The sequence below is a fragment of the Periplaneta americana genome, chromosome 1, assembly GCF_040183065.1.
Source record: "Periplaneta americana isolate PAMFEO1 chromosome 1, P.americana_PAMFEO1_priV1, whole genome shotgun sequence".
NCBI classification, from domain to species: Eukaryota; Metazoa; Arthropoda; class Insecta; order Blattodea; family Blattidae; genus Periplaneta; species Periplaneta americana.
In genome coordinates, this window is record NC_091117.1 from 204,347,721 (window position 1) to 204,366,885 (window position 19,165).

Below are 19,165 nucleotides of genomic sequence, written 5' to 3' on the forward strand. Positions count from 1 at the left end.
TTACCTTTTTTTAAAATTATCACTAGGATGTTCTTTACAAACTGTTCAATTCTGACTCTGTAACGTTTGTTACACTGTTGTAACATTTGTTACTCTTAAGTTTTTAATTATTTTCAAGTAACATACATCTGTAGAATTAAAAACGTTTATGTCATTTAGTTCTGTAATCTTCCTAGATTCAAGCTATATTTTTTTTATCTGACATAAAATATTGTAAGAACAGAGAATCACAACAGTCTTTCACAACTTGAGAATCCATGTCCTTTGCTGTAACGTTTGTTACATTTTTTCAAATTGTAAACCCAAGAACATGCACCATCACAATATTATATTTTTGGTACTATATAATCTTCACACTATCCTCTATTACCAGGTATGTTCCAAAGCATTGCTCTTGTCTACAGTTGACTGCAGAAAAATGTCAAATGGTCAAATCCATGTAAGAATGTAACGTTTGTTACAATGGAATGATCAAGTTGTCTATTTTTCTTATTTTCTTAGTATACTTTCTTATGGACTACTTTTATGGGGTAATAGTTCTCATACTAATAAGGTACTTATGTTAAAAAAAAAAAAGCTATTAGAATTATAACTAATTCATTAATGAAGGCACATTGCAGACCGTTATTTGTAAATGAAAAAATTATGACTGTAACATCACTGTATATTTATCAAGCCCTAAATTTCGTTAAAGAATGTTGACACATAGGAATGATGTTCATATATACAACACAAGAAACCGTGACCTTTTTGACATACCTAAGTGTAGGCTAACTAAAACAATGAATAATTATTTTATTATGTCGTTAAAAATAGCAAATAAATTTCCGAGATATCTTTTTAATCTGGAAAGGAAATCCTTTAACAGACTTGTCTCTGGTTGGTTAATCAACAAACCATTTTATGAAATTAATGAGTTTTTTAATGTCAATGTTGTTGAGAGTTTTTGAATTAATTTTATTGTTTTGTTTTTTATTACTGACTTTGTCAATTGCACAATGTTGTGTGCTCTGACTGTACAATACTGAATATACTGTTGTCTAATGCGCCCTAATTTGGTTGTATTGTGTATTAGTACGTGTTAGTTCGAGGAAAAAACATACTGTGTTGTAAAATATGAAATACGTGCGAGGTGGTAGGCAGTGATCCACCAAAGCGGGATAGATAGTAGAGAGAGACGGGAGGGAGGGAGGGAGAGAGAGAGAGAGAGAGAGAGAGAGAGAGAGCAGGCGAGTGAGGTGCCGAGCGGCGAAGGTGGGGATAACTTCCCCCACTGGCGTTCGCTGTTTCACGATTTATCCAAAAGATTGAAGAAAAGCGAGAAACATATCAGAAAAATCTTAATACAAGAAAGGAAAAAGACAAAATTGAATAACATTGGAAAAGAGCAATTGCTAAACGTGAAGTTAGGAAATATCACAGAAAAAATTGGGAAGAAAATGTATCTTTCTTAGAAAATGACATTACAAGGCCTCAACCAGAAGTGTACAAAATTTTAAAATTTATGAACAATGAAATTAAAGAGACTGCTCGACTTAATACAATTCCTCAAAATAATATCAAGATTTATGACTTGTGGTGCCAGGAGACTTCTCCTCCTATACTACGATGGGGATCCAGGAAATAACGACCGTTCGCGCATACCCGCCGCACAGCTGACTCCCCTTCCTTGTTTGAAGGTCAACTGGCTTCCTTAACATGTGTTCTCATAATGTTGTGAGTACTGGTTGCAACAAGTCGCCATTGTGCATTCTGTGTTACTTCAAAATGAACGACGTGATTGATAATCCCGCCGACTGTGAGGTGAGGAGTGTGATTCGATTTTTGAATGCCCGACATTTGAAACCTGCAGAAATTTACCAGCAATTGAAAGAAGTGTATGGTGATACTGTAATGAATGAAAGAAATGTGAGAAAATGGTGCGAAATGTTCAACAATGGGCGAACAAATGTCCACGATGAAACTCGATCCGGACGCCCATCACTCATCACAGAAGACCTGAAGACTAAAGTGAACGACAGAATCTTGCAAGACAGGCGCACATCACTCGATGAATTGCATATTGCCTTTCCTGACATTTCTCGTTCTTTGCTTGGTGAAATTGTGTCGCAACATCTTGGCTACCACAAAATCTGTGCACGATGGGTTCCACGGCAACTGAGTGACCAACACAAACTCAGAGAATGGCCTCAGCATTAACATTCTTGATGCGATATCACACAGATGGAGACGCCTAGACCAAGCGCCAATCACATCAGTGGCATCATCCCTCATCACCCAAGAAACCGAGAAAATTCAAACAGACTCTCTCAACACAAAAAGTCATGGCTACTGTCTTTTGGGATCACAAAGGTGTTCTTTTGCTGGATTTCATGCCAAAAGGCACTACGATCAATGCAAATCGTTATTGTGAGACTTTACGAAAACTATGGCGAGCCATCCAAAACAAGAGGCGAGGAATGCTTTCGAGAGGAGTTGTGCTTCTTCACGACAATGCCCGCCCGCACACTGCTGCTTCAACTCGAGAATTGCTGGATCAATTCGGTTGGGAAATCTTTGATCATCCGCCCTATAGTCCAGACCTTGCTCCTAGCGATTTTCACCTTTTCACTAAGCTGAAAGACTTTCTGGGTGGTACACGTTTTGGAAGTGATGAAGAGTTGAAGAAGACAGTGAACACCTGGCTTAATGAACTGGCGGCAGAGGAGTATAACACGGGAATTCTAAAGCTAGTGAACAGATACGACAAATGTTTAAATGTAGGTGGTGATTATGTAGAGATGTAAAGGAAGCTTCAGTTATGTAACAGACTTTGTTTTTTCAAATAAATATATATTTTTTTTAATTATTACAACAAAACGGTCGTTATTTCCTGGATCCCCCTCGTACAATACTCACAAAATTCTGACACAGAACCCATCTCATTTGAGGAAATTTTAACGGTACTTAAAAATATGAAGAGCAATAAAGCACCAGGCAATGATTGTATAAACATCAAACTCTTCAAACATGCAAATCAACAATTTTTATTTAGACTTTTAAATTTTCTAAATTTGATTTGAAATGGAGCAGAACCTCCTAGAAGTTGGCTAAATTATGTAGTGATACCAATCTATAAGAAAGGAAACAGAAATGACTGCAATTATTACAGAGGAATTAGTTTAGTAAATACCGGTTGTAAAATTTTCTCCAACATAATCAAAAACAAATTAGACAGATATTATGAGAACATATTAGGAGAAGAGCAGAATGGATTTAGGAAAGGGAGATCATGCTGTGATGGATACTTCACAATGAAACTTTTGATAGAGAAACATCGAGAATTTAATATAGAAATACATATTGCATTTATTGATCTCAAGAAAGCTTTTGGTCATGTAAACAGCAACAAACTTAAAGAAATACTAGTATGTGATAATATTCCACAACAAATAATTGAAAATATTTATAATCTATACAAAGAAACTTTCATTTCTGTCAAAATTTATAAGAAAATGCCTGATCGATTGGAAATTTTTACTGGTGTCAAACACGGATGTCCTCTCTCACCCCTCTTATTCAATATTTATATGAATGCAATAGTACGGGAATTTAGAAACTCAAGACATGGTCATGTAACTATAAATCGAAATTTGTGTTTGGACTTTTGCAGATGATTTGGTTTTGCTAGCCACTTCAGAAGATGATTTACACCGATCAGTCTATAGTTTAAAATTAATAGCTGATAAATATCGCATGGAAATATCCACGGAAAAAAACAAAAATAATGGCATTCTGTGACAAAGAACATGTACGAAACAAAATTTGTATAAATGGTAACATTTTAGAAAGGGTTAATGAATTCAATTATCTTGGTTTCAAGCTTTCCTTTCTACCTCATCTAGACATCTCATAAAAAATTTTTAAATTCAATAAATCTGCAGGCATCATCAATAGCATAATGAAACCTTCTTTAGTCCAGAAACATACCCGCACTCATCTGTATAAGATCTTAGCTAGACCTCTCCTCTGTTATGGCAGTGAAGCTTGGACCTTACAAAAAAGTGATGAAAATAGAATTACTGCCAGTGAAATGAAGTTTATGCACTGAACAGCAGGATACACTAAATGGAATCATAAAAGAAATGAAGACATCCTACAAGAACTGGGAATGGAACTGTTGCTGTGCAACGACACATTGTAGAAAATACTGACACTGCATTTTTTTGCAAAGCAGTTATACTGACAATTGTATACTTGTAACTCTCACATATGATATTAAAGTATTCTGAACACTTTGAACATTATTTCTTACTCAGATGCGGGAAAAACCAGACAACTCCACTTGGATTAGTTCAACTTTCAATGGTTAGTTTCAAAACCTGCCATGTGTAAATTTAAGATTTAAATAACCCAAAGAAGAATGATGCACGATTAATTGATATTAATAGTAATGTCCATGAAAAATATTATTTTAATTGTTTTTAATGGGATAATTTTTTCTTGCTACATAACATCGTTCATTCAACTAATCCCACCTCAGGTCAAGTATAGTTCTTAAGATACATTTTCGCTTTTCTGTTAATTCCCGATTTACCATGAAAATCCTCTGTAGCTGCATTTAGATTGGCAACAGGCCATGATTGTTTAGCCAAATACCTGCATAGAATTGGAATATATCAGTCCCCTAACTGCACATTGTGCAACTCAAACCAAGGTATGGATTCGGAACACCTCAAAATCTGTGCTTCAGTGGCTGACCATGATAATATCTTTGAAAAATATTGGAGTGCAAGAGGTCAAATGACTTTATTGTCAAACGCCTGGCATTAGAAAACAACAATAACATTTTCGCTTTTCTATACTGAGTTAAGTCTAGCAAAGTACAGAAAAAGAACAAGGCTGGAAGTGAAAGAAAAAGTTGTATCGCTCTTACAAACAGGCAGTGCATTGCGAAGGGAATATCTGAATGCAAGATACAATCAGTAATAGTTATTTTTATTTATAATGAACAATTTTACGCAATCATATTGACAGATTCCAAATTGGCTACTTTAACAATAGTCACTAACTTCTATCCTTCTTCTCAAACAATTGAAATAATTCAGATGTTCTTCAAAACTAATAGCACTCAACAAAAGAATAATTTTCCAATGGATTCAAGCTCATTGTGGAATTCTGGGAAACGAAAATGTCGATCCTTTGACTAAGGGTATTACAGCCACTTACAGTTCTTGGGTAGCTCAGTTGGTAGAGCGTTGGTATATTAAACCAAAGGTTCGATGCCTGGCCCCGGAACAATTTTTCCCTCGAAATTATTCAAATCAATTTTACAGGGAGTCATACCTGAAATCTTGATTTGCATAATACACGTCACTGTTCGTTAACAGAAAACCACAATTTAAGTCCCACAGAGTTAGTGTGAACTCGAAGTTGGTTATTTGATGGTTGTCAGCCCACTTTGAGGTCTGTGGATATAGAGGGAAAAATTGGATCGGTGTCGGGTAGAGTTCCCGGGTAGCATTGGTACATTAAACCAAAGGTCCCGGGTTCGATGCCCAGCCCCAGAATAATTTTTCCCTCGAAATTATTCATTTACAGACCTGTTAACAAATCTACATTTAATTCTGTAAAGCATCTTATTCACTTAATACAGAAAGATATTAAAAATCAAAATTTTATAATCAAATCACAAGGAAAGAAATGGTACATTCTGTATCAAAATCTACACGTGATTCCTGATTTACAAGGGAAATCTTCTGTAGCAGCATTCAGAATGATCACAGAACATGATTGTCCCACCAAGCATTTGCACAGAATTGGAATATATGAATCTCCAAATTGTTTGTCATATGACTCAAAGAAGAAATGGATTTAGATCATCTTAAAATCTGTACCTCAGTAGCTCATCTTGAAAATAGCTATGAAAAATATTGGAGTGCAAGAGGACAAATAGCTTTGTTGCCAATTGTTCAGATGATGCTGGAATGACCAGTTTTTAATGGAGTCGGAATGGCCTAACATGGTCCAAATTCTTGAAGCTGATGATGATGATCCTATGGTGATACTGAAACTTAAATATGATACGAGAAGAGTTATTCCAGGCAATATTGAAGAATTATTAGCCAAGTAACTGCAACAGTAGGCTTAAGGTAAGCATTCACTACATCGTATCGCACTTCTTGTACGTATCGCACTCCTCGTACGAATCGCACGCAACGGATATTTTAAGTGCAGTGTGTTCACTGTAACGGCTCTACCTCATTGTCTCATCGGATTCTGTATCAGCTGTTTAAAACATATGACGTACGATATTGACATTGCTGAAAACAGAGAAGTTTTGAGGTTAGGTTTAATATTCATGAATGTTAACGAATAAGAATTTGTAGTTGTTTCATGCATCTTAATTGAAGAGGAAGAAACTAAAGAGATATTGCTTACATAATATATCTGTAAGAAACGACTTGATTACTGTAAAGGGAATGCCTCAAATTTTATAATTCTTCGCAGTTTTCTACACATGAAATAAGTTTTCCGTCTGCCATTTTGGCGCGACACTGAACATGGCACAACATAATAGTAACAGTTGACCAATTAAAATTGATTTATTAAAGAAGGCCATGATCGCACGCATCCGAGAAACGTGGACGGATTTGCCGAGAGCCGATGCGTGCGATACGATGTAGTGAATGCAGTTACATAACAATCACAGTAAAGATAATCTTTTTCCGATCCGTGGGATTCGCCCGATGAGTGCAATATGTTGTAGTGAACGCTTACCTTTATAGAGCTTATGGTATCACACCAACAGTATCGTAAATTGTCATATCAAATTACTGTAAAAAATAATATTTCACTGCCAAGAAACTGGGAAGAAGAATAGATGACTGGATTGGATTGGTTATACTACTTCCTGAGCTGAACATTTGGAAACCTGAACCATGCAACCAAGCATAGCAACTGCATTCAACAAAAGCAACGTAAAGGTGTTCTTTGATAATTTATGGAAATGCTATGAACGAAATCCAGATTTTGCAAATGGAACAAGAGTTTTTAATTTAGATGAGACTGGTACAGAAACTGTTCCAGACAGTCAACCACGTATGGTTACTCAAAAAGAGAAGAAAAGAGTTTGCCAAGTGACCAGTGTTCTCGTGATGTGTTGCACTGTGTTCGCAAGTGGTGTGGCACTTCCACCAGTGCTGATTTTCCCAAGGGTGCACTTCAAAGAAAACATGCTTCATGGTGCTCCTTGCGGATCTTTGGGTTTGGCCTCAAAATCAGGATGGATGAAATTAATTTATTTATAGAGGTTTAATAGACATTTTATTAAACATTCCGGCACAACCTCAGAGAGCCCTACACTGCTCATCTATGATAATCATGAGAGTCATCTCTCAGTGGAAGCAATTCACCTTGCTAAAAGAAGTGGGGTAACCATTCTCACAATTCCACCACACTGTTCAGTGTCAGTGTTGTTTTCATTTAAGGCACATTATAATTGGATACTTTAAAGTAGAAAGGTGCAAAGTGCCAAAATCATAGAAAACGAAATTATTATGCAGAAAAGTGCAATGTGCCTAGGAAGATGATGTATGAAAGAGGCTACATCCACTTGTGTTTCTTAAGCGAGATATTTAGATGTTACGTTGCCAGCACTATTCAGTTTCAGAAGGTAAGTGCCCTATTGAGCTGCATCATAGAATGCAATGGATCTTCAACAGATCATCTTTGTGCCCAAACTTACATACAGCGAAATGTTTTACAGATGTCAGTTTCCATGTTATAACTTTGGAGTTTGTGCATGTGATACAATGCAGTCTTACATGTGTATGTGGGATGAAAGCATCGCGAGTAGAGGTGCCAATGAGATTGCTTCGTGTGTACTAAAACTGATGAATATGGACATAAGAAACAAGAAGAATCTGATAACTGTGCAGCTGAAAACAAAAATCGTGTAATGGTTTTCATGTGCCATTGGTTTATTTGAGCACATAGAACAACGTTTCCTTCTCAGTGGCCACAGTTTCTTGCAATGCGATTCTGATTTTGCTTTGATTGAAAAACGACAGGAAAAGAAGGGAGATCTACTAGCAAGGACTCCCTATCTTCCAAATGAGGAGCATAGGCAGTTCTACAGGCAGATCTGTGAGTAAAAATTGCTCCAGAATAGGAAAAAATAGGTATTGGACTTTGCACCATTCTGCTGCAACTGTACCCATTACTTAACCCTTTTCACAATCTGTGTTATATAATTAAATATGGCGAAATAATGTCTTTACATACCACTATTATTAATGAGTAAACACTGTACTATTGCTGTTTTCTATCAGTAGAAAAAAACATGACACAAATATGTGTACAATTATTCTTATAGCTACATTTTTTTTATCTTATCTCCAATGTTTCATTTTGGCACTTTGCACCCTTCTACTTTAAAGTATCCAATTCTGCTTTGAATGCTGCAGTTCTTAAGAAATATGGGACTCCAGTAGCCATCTACGATGTAGCAGCCTGTGTTGGAATTGCCCATAGCATAGAGATGACCCCAGAATATATCATGAGTAGGTTTAAGAAAAGTGGAATATTTCCATATGACCCTCATGTCTTTAATGATGTTGATTTTCTTTCAAGTGAACTGACAAACAGGCTCCCTCCTGTTCCTCCTACAGATTTCGATGACATTCAAAAACGCGTTTCATTACGGAATTAGATGCATTTACTGATGACACCAGCCTAAACGATCTTGAATATTTCCGTGACTGGCTTCAGGAAACCCTGATGATGACATGGAGAAGTGTGAGGCATACCTAGATTCCACTAAACGCGCGATACAGAAGCGTCGCAAAGAATTGGGGATAATTGATCAACCTCAATGGTGAACACAAGTATCCCCGATAAGCAGGCAGTCACAACCGCACCAACACAAGCCTCGATCACACACTCAGTTCAACTACCACCGATCAAGCTCGAACCGTTCTCCGGAGACATTGAGACATGGGCACGATTTTGGGAGCAGTTCGAATCATCTATAGATAAGGACCTCTCCCTCTCTATAATAAACAAACATACATTTCTCTGAGGCTATTTGGAGGATGATCCGAAACAATTGGTTGACGGAATTCCTGTCTCCTATGAGGAGACAAAGAAAATATTATGGACGCATTACGGCGACAAGAACCGGATGATTCAAGCACACTTAGATTATCTGGAGGATGTAAAACCCATAAGAATTGCTACTCCTGAAGCACTGAACACTACATACATAGAATATCATCGGTGGGTGCAAGCCCTTCGAGCACTCGGAGAAGATGTCAACGGATATGAAAGGATCCTCGCGCCTAAAATACTGCGAGCATTCCCAGACGACATCTGTCACCGGTGGATAATTCACGTGAAAAGGGAAAACCTATCAGAGGGAGATATTCTCAAGCTAATGGAAATTTTGGGCGAGGAAGTGGATGGCACCCTGATTACTCAGAAGATCCGTGGTGACACCTCCTCTTCTGCCTACATCCCTACAACAGCCACACTGCGAGCCGACACCAAAACAGGAACCAGATCGCGAAAGAGCAGGTCTGCACCTGACCCCTTTCCCTTTTGTGTGTTCTGCGAGTCCCGTGATCAGTGGGCTCAAGATTGTAAAGTAGTCCAGTGAGTGAATGAAGAGACTGAGGAATGCTCAGAGACTGCAGCAGAAAGGGCAAGGCATCGTGCACTCACTGTAAGCTGTCTCACCACAGGTTTATCTGCAGCAACACCAGATCTACTGAGCCAACAACTCACCCGACAAAATTTATGTCCGTAAATAGGATTTCACATACCTGCAGACAGCACACGTATGGGTCATGGGTCCCACTGGTCTAACTAAACTTACGCACTGCGTGGTGGACAGCGGGAGCCAGTCCAGCTTTGTCACCAAATCTATAGTGGATGAGCTGAAACTAGAGGCTGTCAACTGTCGAGACTTAGTCATTGTATTCTTTGAGTTGCCTCCTACGCCAAGTCCATGCAGACTTGTGAGATTTTCGATGAAGAACATCTGGACCAACTCCACTGCAAGTATCACTGGATTCGAAAGCACTCATGCCTTCTCTCTGCAGCCAGCAGTACCTCACGATGTAAAAATGCCAGCGCATTCTAAGAAACTGCAGCTAGCTGACCCCAAGGATCACACCGAGGATATGACCCTCCCAATCGAGATCCTTATTGGAGGGGATCACTACTGAAAGGTGGTAAAGGACAGCTCACCCATCCATATTTCACCAACAATGGTACTTATCCCCTCCAAGTTTGGTTAGATACTAAGTGGAAATCGACCAGGCATCACTGTGGGATCAGCAATTGTGAATTATATCCACTCAGAACATGTCCCCTCTTAAGGATGAGATGCTCAGGAAATTCTGGGATCTGGAGACCCTGGTGATAAGAGAAAATCAAGATCGACAACGCAGTTCCAAGGACTCAGCAATACTCCAGGCCTTCAAGGACCAACTGCAGGTAGTCTCCCTTCCAAGGAAGGACGGGAATTATTCCACCCACCAATCGCTATAAAGCATAGAGACGGTTCCACAACTTAGAGAAGAGACTGCAAGGAAATGCGCATATAAAAGAAATATACTATACTCAGACAATGGGCTACATTGCTAAGGGGCATGTGGGACTTGTTGCACTAGAAAGTGAGCCATATGATGAGTTCTACTTACCTCACCAACTAGTAAAGGAAGAAAAATGTGGAAAGACAAAGTGGAGGATCGTCTTCGACAGAGGATGGCCAGACTTGTACAGATGGTCATCCCCCTAGAGATCGACCAGGGTGGAGAGGATGTGGCGGATTAAAGACACCCCTGCCATCTATGACCACCCTATTGAACTATGTTAAAACTGTGATTTTCTATTTTGGCTGTTCAATTGTTTGTTGTAGCAACGGCGGCCTTTTTCAATGTTGTAGTTTCTGGACAGCAAGCCAGCCAGTCTTGTGTAGCAGTGAAGCCAGCTTCGAGACCAGAGTTCGACTTGAGTTGTGTCCGTAACTGTGGGAGCCGGAAGTCCTGAGTTTAAGTGCAGTGGACCGCAGTTGGGGGACCTGAGTTCGAAGTTCGGTGGACTGTCTCTGAAGGTCTGGGGTTCGAGATACTGTGAACTCGAGTGAATGAGCTAGAAGAACTAGCCAAGGCAAACGAACTGTGAACTGAGAACTGACAGTTCTGATTTGTAAATAGTGCTTTGTGAACATTAGTTAAGATTAGCAGTACATTTTTGTTCTCAATAATCCAAGTAAATTGTCATTGTCGTCTGTGGAGTGCAATAACGAATACTGTGTTACTGTGTGGAGTGGAAATCCCATTGTTGACGGGAGTGTTTACATTCAATTATAGAAAATGATTATTGTTGCTTTGAATAAAAGTTACATTCTTGTTTGAATTTAAAGTTACAATATAATCGCACACTGCATTTGTCATGTCATGTACAGTGGAGATAGTGTTCCAGTGCACAGTGTTGCCTTCAGGCAACAAACCTAAATTATAATATTATTGATTAGTTTGGTGTTGTTTTGTAAAATAAATGAGTTCCATGTGTTTTTTTTTTTAATCCAATGCCACCAGGTTGTCTTTCGACATTTCTGGTCTTCTCTCCTGGCCGTGGCATAGTTGTAACCCACTTCTGAGGTTGGGGTGCCTGGAAGGCGGAGTTACATTACCCCGATGATATGATAGGATGATTATGATAATGTGGTGCCAGGAGAGGTCTTAAATCTAAACTTAACCTAAATTCCAGACCATGGACCATAATTAAAATCCATGTGTTTGTATATCCTCCTATTATATGCCACATTTTTTAAAGCCGTTATTTGAGAAAAAAATAACTCATGCAGTAGAGGGTAAGGAATGTTCCTGTGAACGTCCATGGTCTGGAAATTAGGTTAGGCTTAGGTTTAAGACCTCTCCTAGCAGTTCATAATCATCCTATCATAATATCATCATCGGGGCAGCGTAACTCCGTCTTCTAGGTGCTCTAACCTCAGAAGTGCGTTACAATAAGCCAGGAAAGACCACAAATGTCAAATGACAACCTGGTGGCATCGGATAAAAAAATAAAATAAATAAATAATAAAAAAAAGTTACATATGTGCAAACCCCCACACCCAGTTTTAAGTAATCAGAACCGCCAATGGTGATAGAATTTGATTTAAAGTATTGCATACAATAAACTATAGTTCTAAGTTTGCATAAAACTTATTTAAAATAATTCAGAATGGAAACGAATAAATCAAGGAGTGAGACAGGGTTGTAGTTCATCTCCTCTATTATTTATAATATACATGAATCACATTATTAAGGAATGGAGATTGAAACCACATGGAAGTATACCGATAAGTCGTTTGTCCCAAATAGATACTTTATTATTTGCTGATGATATTGTGTTTATGGCATCTTCAGAAGATAATTTACAACGTTTGGTTTACAACTTTAATCAAATGGCAGAAAGTTTCAATATGGAAATTTCAACTGACAAATCTAAAGTGATGGCTTTTTTAGGAAAGGAACCAGTCCGTAGCAAAATATGCATCAATAATAAGATCATCGAACAAGTCAAAAAATTTTAGTTATCTCGGTTATCAAATTTCATATGAAGAAGAAAAGGATTTGAATGAGAAAATTATTAAATTCAACAGAGCAATGGGGATAATTAATCAGATATTCAAACCAACCTTAGTACAAAAACACACGCGCACCAGAATTTATAAAACATTGGCCAGACCTATGCTCTGTTTTGGTAGTGAAGCTTGGATGATTCGTAATATTGATTCACAAAGATTAACGGTGGCAGAAATGAGATTTATGCGTCGTACAGCGGGATACACGAGAATGGATCATATTAGAAATTTTGGCATTATGAAAGAACTGCAGATTGAACCGATTACGGAATACCTACAGAAATACAGACAAAACTGGAGATCACATGTCATCAGAATGCCTCGTTCTAGAATTACACGCCAAATTTTAAATTACCATCCTGTGGGCAAGAGATCCTTGGGCAGACCGTTCAAGCATTGGCAAGAGACTGTAAAGGGCCACTAGGCCCAATACATGCAAGGATGATGATGATGAAAATAATTACATTAAAAGAAAACTTCTGTTTGCTATGTTAACACGTTTTCCATAAAGGAGATCAATGGTTAAAATGATATCCAACAGTAACACTATGAATCTGGTTTATAGCACTAGCATATTTTTTTGTGGCTTTCAATATCCCTTAGGCTGGGTGCACACAGAATGCGGCGCGGTGTGATGCTACATTTTGTCTGTTGGTACTTGTCTCCCATTGATTTCTTATGATAGGTTGCACACAGAATCAAACACTACACGATGGTCGCGAGGAGACAATATTGGATGGTTGCTTGAACTTGGTCATGAGCAGACAGTCTGATGACTGCAGCGTTCTGCGTACACCTGAATAGCCATAGCAAATTGCAAGCTTTCACAATCTACAGATCTATTGTTCTGTAGTGTACATTATTCAGAATGGAGCTTGATGCGGATAAATTATGGTCTGTCCAAAACAACTTCCGACCTGACAAATGGCGCCTTTAGCATGTTACCATGGAAACCATTCAAATCAACCAATCACGAGAGACACGTAACCATAGTAACGGGACGGTGTTGCCGTGTCTATGTTTACAAGTTGCACGTGAATACCAGGGCCTAGTGGTGAATACAGTGCCCGGAATGACTTTGAGTTGGCTGGTTAGCGCGTGCTTTGTGTGAATTAAAAATATTATTTACTTGTATTATTGTTTTAGTGTATCGATAATTATTGTGTTTAAATTATATTACACGTATTATCTTCGTTGTCATTGGTGGAGTGTGTGGCTATGTGTGTTTTCTAGTTTCTGCGAGATTTTCTAAACAGGTGGCTTGTGCAATGTCGGAAGGAAGGAAAGGCAGGCGGAGAACAAAGAATATTGTACGAGTACAAGGTGGTGCCCTGTTAAAGAGTCAAGCGTGAGAGATGGTGTGTTATGTAAGAGAGTATTTTCAGAGGGAAAAAGATAATGGCGGGCCTCTTTTACCTTCGGCGCAAGTCGTAATGAGAAGTGCTGCTTGTGTTAAAATTAATAAGAGCACTGTTGTCGATATTCGAAGAGAAAAAGGCCGTGCAGATTTTTAATCATACATATTTTTATAGTTTACAATTTTTTCAACGCCTTTCTAACAATATTACATTGAAGAACACCGACACTCATAAAAGTAGAGGCTTCGTATTAAATTTAAACCTATTTTTAAAGTTTATAGTCCTTTCCAAGCTTTTCTAACGGTATTTACATTGAAGAATACCACCACCACCACCACCACTAATTATAATAGACTATAAAAATAATAATGTACAGAAATTTTAATGCCTAGTGTTCAACAAATTGGTTAGAAATGTATGTGTTCATATCAGCCATTCATTACTGCACTCTATCGGCAGCGCGCTCGCTTACACGTAAGATGGGCAACATGACAACACTGCTCCCCCTTCTCTGTAAACTGTCAAGTCGGAAGTAGTTTTGGTCAAGGTATAGTTGTTTTAGTACAGGAAAGATACATTCTGTACAATCCGACTTTGGAAAAATATCACGACAATAATGCGGTTTCTAAAATATGGGAGGAAATTGCAAAATATGAGATGAAATCACAAGGTGAATAATAATAATAATAATTTGTAGTAGATCTACTTCTCTGCTCTATACTATCACTCATTATTGATTTACAGTTTATAGTCTTAGTAATAAACCATGTACAGTTTTTATACGAGACTTATGCAGAGTTGAGACAGAAAACTTTACTAATAAACCATGCATAAGCAATGGATGTATAAACAGGCTGTAACTATACAATGGGAATTGCTTTGCAGTAGTTATATAAACGAAACCCCTTGTTTAAACCGTTGCTTACGAGATTACACAAGCTGGCGCATAGCACGATCGAGAGTAGGTCTCTGTGAGTCATGACAATTTCTGCCGCTAGGTTTGCCTCCCTGCCCTAAGAAATGATGAATAGTACCATTACAAAGCATTGTGTATCGTGAAAATAGTTCGATTAATTGTGCATTACTGATTGAGTACGAATATTATAAATATGCCAAGCATATTACAGTGTTATTTGAAGTTTGTTCAGCTAAGTTATATTCGAAAATTGTCTGTGTTTTGCTATGTGAAGAACTCAGTACCAACAGGTCGTATCTTTATAGCTTGCTTTTTAAATTACATATTTTCTGTCTTAGTTTTCCAATAAGCTGATTTTGTTTCCGAATTGTCCTAGTAATTTTTTTACGTTGTAATGTAATGGCTTTGGAAATTTTTTTACTTTCAATTGAGCACTGTGTGGCTATAGTTCTTTTATGTGCTTCACAGATTTCTTCAATTGAAACATTTGCTTCATTGAAAGCTGATGTACTATGTTCAACATTGGGTTTATTTTTCTTAGCAGGATGGATGTTATTCACCACTTCTGTTATCCTTCTTTTGTTGCGTCTACTTATGTTTGAAACATTTTGTTTATGTTTTGGAAAATCATCAAAGACGGATGGTACCACATTAGGAAGCAAACGTTTTAATGTTGTGCTAATGCTAAAATCAGCTTCTTTGAAATGTCTGCTGCAGACACGCGATTTCTTGTTTGGCGTCCAAAGAGTCCTTGGTTTGTCCCCTTCGCGAGAAATGGCTACACACCACTTCTTTCTTAGTCCTTCATCTTGTGGAAAACAATGAAACGAAAAATCACATTCTTTATTCTGGTTCGATTTGCACAATGGCACACAGCAGTAAACCATTTCAATCACACAAATTACAGGCTAACTTCCTAATTTAATAAATGCTAATTCAAAATATATTTACACGCGCTAAAATGCTACAGCGTTTACTATTACTATGCTCAATAGATTAATCAGTAGGCCTATAGAAATGTTTTCACCACTGCAAGAAAAAATCGCGCAATAATTATACTTCTCAGTTATTGTGACGTTCGTATTTTTTTTTAAAAAGAGAGGGAAAAGTTAGGCCTTCTTGCAAATGCTTAATTATGAATTCAAGGAAATTAAAGATAATGCAGTACCTTAATTAGTTGCAATATCTTATTTAATAACAATATTAATAATATTAGGTGAAAAGGGTAAGCTATAGTGCGTATATGTAAGATGTCAAGTTAATTTATTTCCGGAAATGTTTGGTGTATGAACTGAAGTACAGAGCAGACAGTCCCTCAGTTTATATGTAATATGTTTTAATATCAAGAATGACAGCCTTTTATTGTAATATAATTGAGGAGTAGAAGTTTGGAAATTACGTCTATTGTCCATAAAATATTGTACGAAGCATTTAATATGCAATGGTGAGTCCTTTAAATGTCAATGTCATTTAAGTGTTCTGCTATGAATATTTAGGGCAGAACAGCGCTCCGAGCGGCGGAATTGGCATTACGAGGGAACCACTCAGACTCGTTTTTCAAGTGCTATGTGCCAGCTTGTGTAATCTCGTAAGCAACGGTTTAAACATTGTATATGGAGAAAAAATGGCCACCCCTCTAACAGCTATTCGTATCGACTGTCATTTTATGATGATGGTAGCCTTGTAACCACAGAAGAACAAACCAAAGAGCATAGAATAATTAGAATAACATTGCTGTAGCTTGTATTCTTTGATCAAAATATAGTGTGGTAATCAATCAGAGCCAGTTGTACTATCGATACTTTACACGCCACACTAGAGCGCTCTACCGGATGCAATAGAGAACCTCAGATATTCTATTACCTTTCGTAACGAAGTAATGACGAAACTATGACGTAGCTGTGTAACAGTTGTACTGTTATACACGACGTATGTAGTGATTATTAGTAAGGAATTTACACACGACTTATAAACGAGCTACTCATTGTATAAGTATAAGAGAGTTAAACGTCTGTATATAGAGTTTTTATTAGTAAGAACGTTAATATATATTTAATTTTTGTGGCTCATCAAGTAATCATAAACATACAAAATGACGTTTGTGCACTACATTAGTAGTATTTAATTTTAAGGTGCTTTCAACTGTATAGATTTTTAGACATATTAGGCATCCTTAAGAAATAATAACCAAATACAATAAAATTTCTGATACAGACAGCCTCATTCACTGATGCCATTTTCTAGCCTAGACCAGTTTCCCAAAGCTACACAGCCAGCAGTTCAGTTATCATGAGGCATTGTGAGACACTAAAAAGCAAAATGTCGCGTCATGAAGAGCCACGTCTGATTCTGTGTGCACCTGGTCTTAGGCAACAATTGAGGGGTTTGGAGGAAAAACCAGGCAGCTCCAATGTTTTTCATTTTTGAGTTATTTATGCACAGAGGACAAAAAAATATGTTCTATCATTTGGTGGAAGAACCAAGTAGTTCCTAGAATTACATTCACAGTTATAATGCATTTTGGACCTACATCTTCTGTACATGCTTGTTGTTTGGCGGTAAGTTTTTCTTCATTATCTCGGAAAGTACTGAATTGGAACTGCCTGGTTTTTCCTCCAAACCTCTCATATCAACTATTAACCATTCTGCAGACACAAACAGATGACAAACAGGATATTGTATAAAGTTCAGTTCATACAGTCATTCAAACATGAGGTAAACAAGTTTATCTGCAGAAGTGGAAATACTTAGCAACTTGAAGTGAGAGAAAAAAGATTTTTTACCTTTTGAAGTAGAGGAATACAATATACTCTGTGAATTCAAGATGAAAAGACATTCTGAATGTGACGGCAAAAGCAAACTAAGTTATCTCTACAGCACTCTGTTTAAAGGTACGTTCTTCTGCATATATCACAATAGAATAATACTGTCACATCACGTAATTACTACATTAGGAACACTGCCACTGCTGCTTACCACATACATCTCACAATTTGAAGACGAGATTAAGGTGTCAACAACGTTGATACTTTGATCTTGCCATCTCCTGAAGAAGCAGTAACACACGTTGCACACTGATTTGCTATTGCCCAATCAACTGCAAGTGTTGGACTTCGATGTCCTCCAAGTTCTAGCATTCGATTAAGACCATTTCCACATATCTGCAAGCAATAAAAAGCAATCTTAAATATTTTGAATTGACAACTGCATTGGTATCACAAAGATATGTTTATGCTCGACCATGCCGAAATGTAGTAATTATACACCTGGTAGCAGTCCTTTAATGCATGTCATTAAAGTACACCTATTCATTAAAGTACAGGTGTTCAGCCAATGACAACTCAGCTTACAGGTGTTCAGCCAATGACCGTTATAAAACCGCAAGTATCGATTATTCTCGGATATGCAATCGAAAAAGAATTAGTGAAAAGTCACGGAGGCTGGAAATCCAATACTGTCGCAGAAGGTTATGTTCTGTTACTATAATAATTAGCGTTAATTGTAAATAATATTCAAATAAATTCAATTTGTCATCTCGTTTTTCAATGTCGAATTCAATAATCAAGGTTATATGAAGTTTAACGGGATTACATCAAGGTCAATGACATTATTGTTCCTCGGAAAAAATCAATACTTTCGCGTCTGCGCACATCTCACAATTCACGACCTAGAACAAGGTCACTTCCGATCTTGTCAGATACAAATAAGATGTTTTTTTTTTTATCCAATGCCACCAGGTTGTCTTTTCGACATTTCTGATCTTCTCTCCTGGCCGTGGCTTAATTGTAACCCACTTCTGAGATTGGGGCGCCTGGAAGGCGGAGTTACATTACCCCGATGATGTGATAGGATGATTATGATAATGTGGTGCCAGAAGAGGTCTTAAATCTAAACTTATGTATACATCTGCATAATTTCAAAGTTAGAAATATGGTCGAGCATAAAAAGTCGTATGAAACTCGCCTATAATGGTAATTAAGAAGCTCGTATGAAAATTATGAAACTTGCTTGCGCTCGTTTCATAAACATCCATACTCGCTTCTTAATTACTATCATTATAGGCTCATTACATAATATACTATTATCATATTACGTAAATGCAATAAGTAAGGGTTTTAAAAATTTAAGAACTTTTAAACATAAAACATACAACTTCCTTAGTTTTCCAATGTTAACAGCAAACAAAGTGAGAGAATTTTTATTCACATTTCGGCGTTAGTTAACAAATTTCCACCTGAAAACTAACACATTAAA

At 37.4% G+C, this 19,165-nt stretch overlaps 1 protein-coding gene across 1 annotated transcript in view; it reads right to left on the reverse strand.

The window, feature by feature from the left end:
• Positions 1-5,002: 5,002 nt before the first annotated feature.
• The window catches only part of LOC138706594 (WD repeat-containing protein 91-like), a 49,099-nt gene continuing 34,936 nt past the window's right edge, over positions 5,003-19,165 (reverse strand). The window contains exon 13 of the mRNA XM_069836092.1: positions 5,003-18,072. Coding sequence (XP_069692193.1) covers positions 17,917-18,072 — 156 coding nt within the window. The 3' untranslated portion in view covers positions 5,003-17,916. The remainder of the gene's footprint in view (positions 18,073-19,165) is intronic.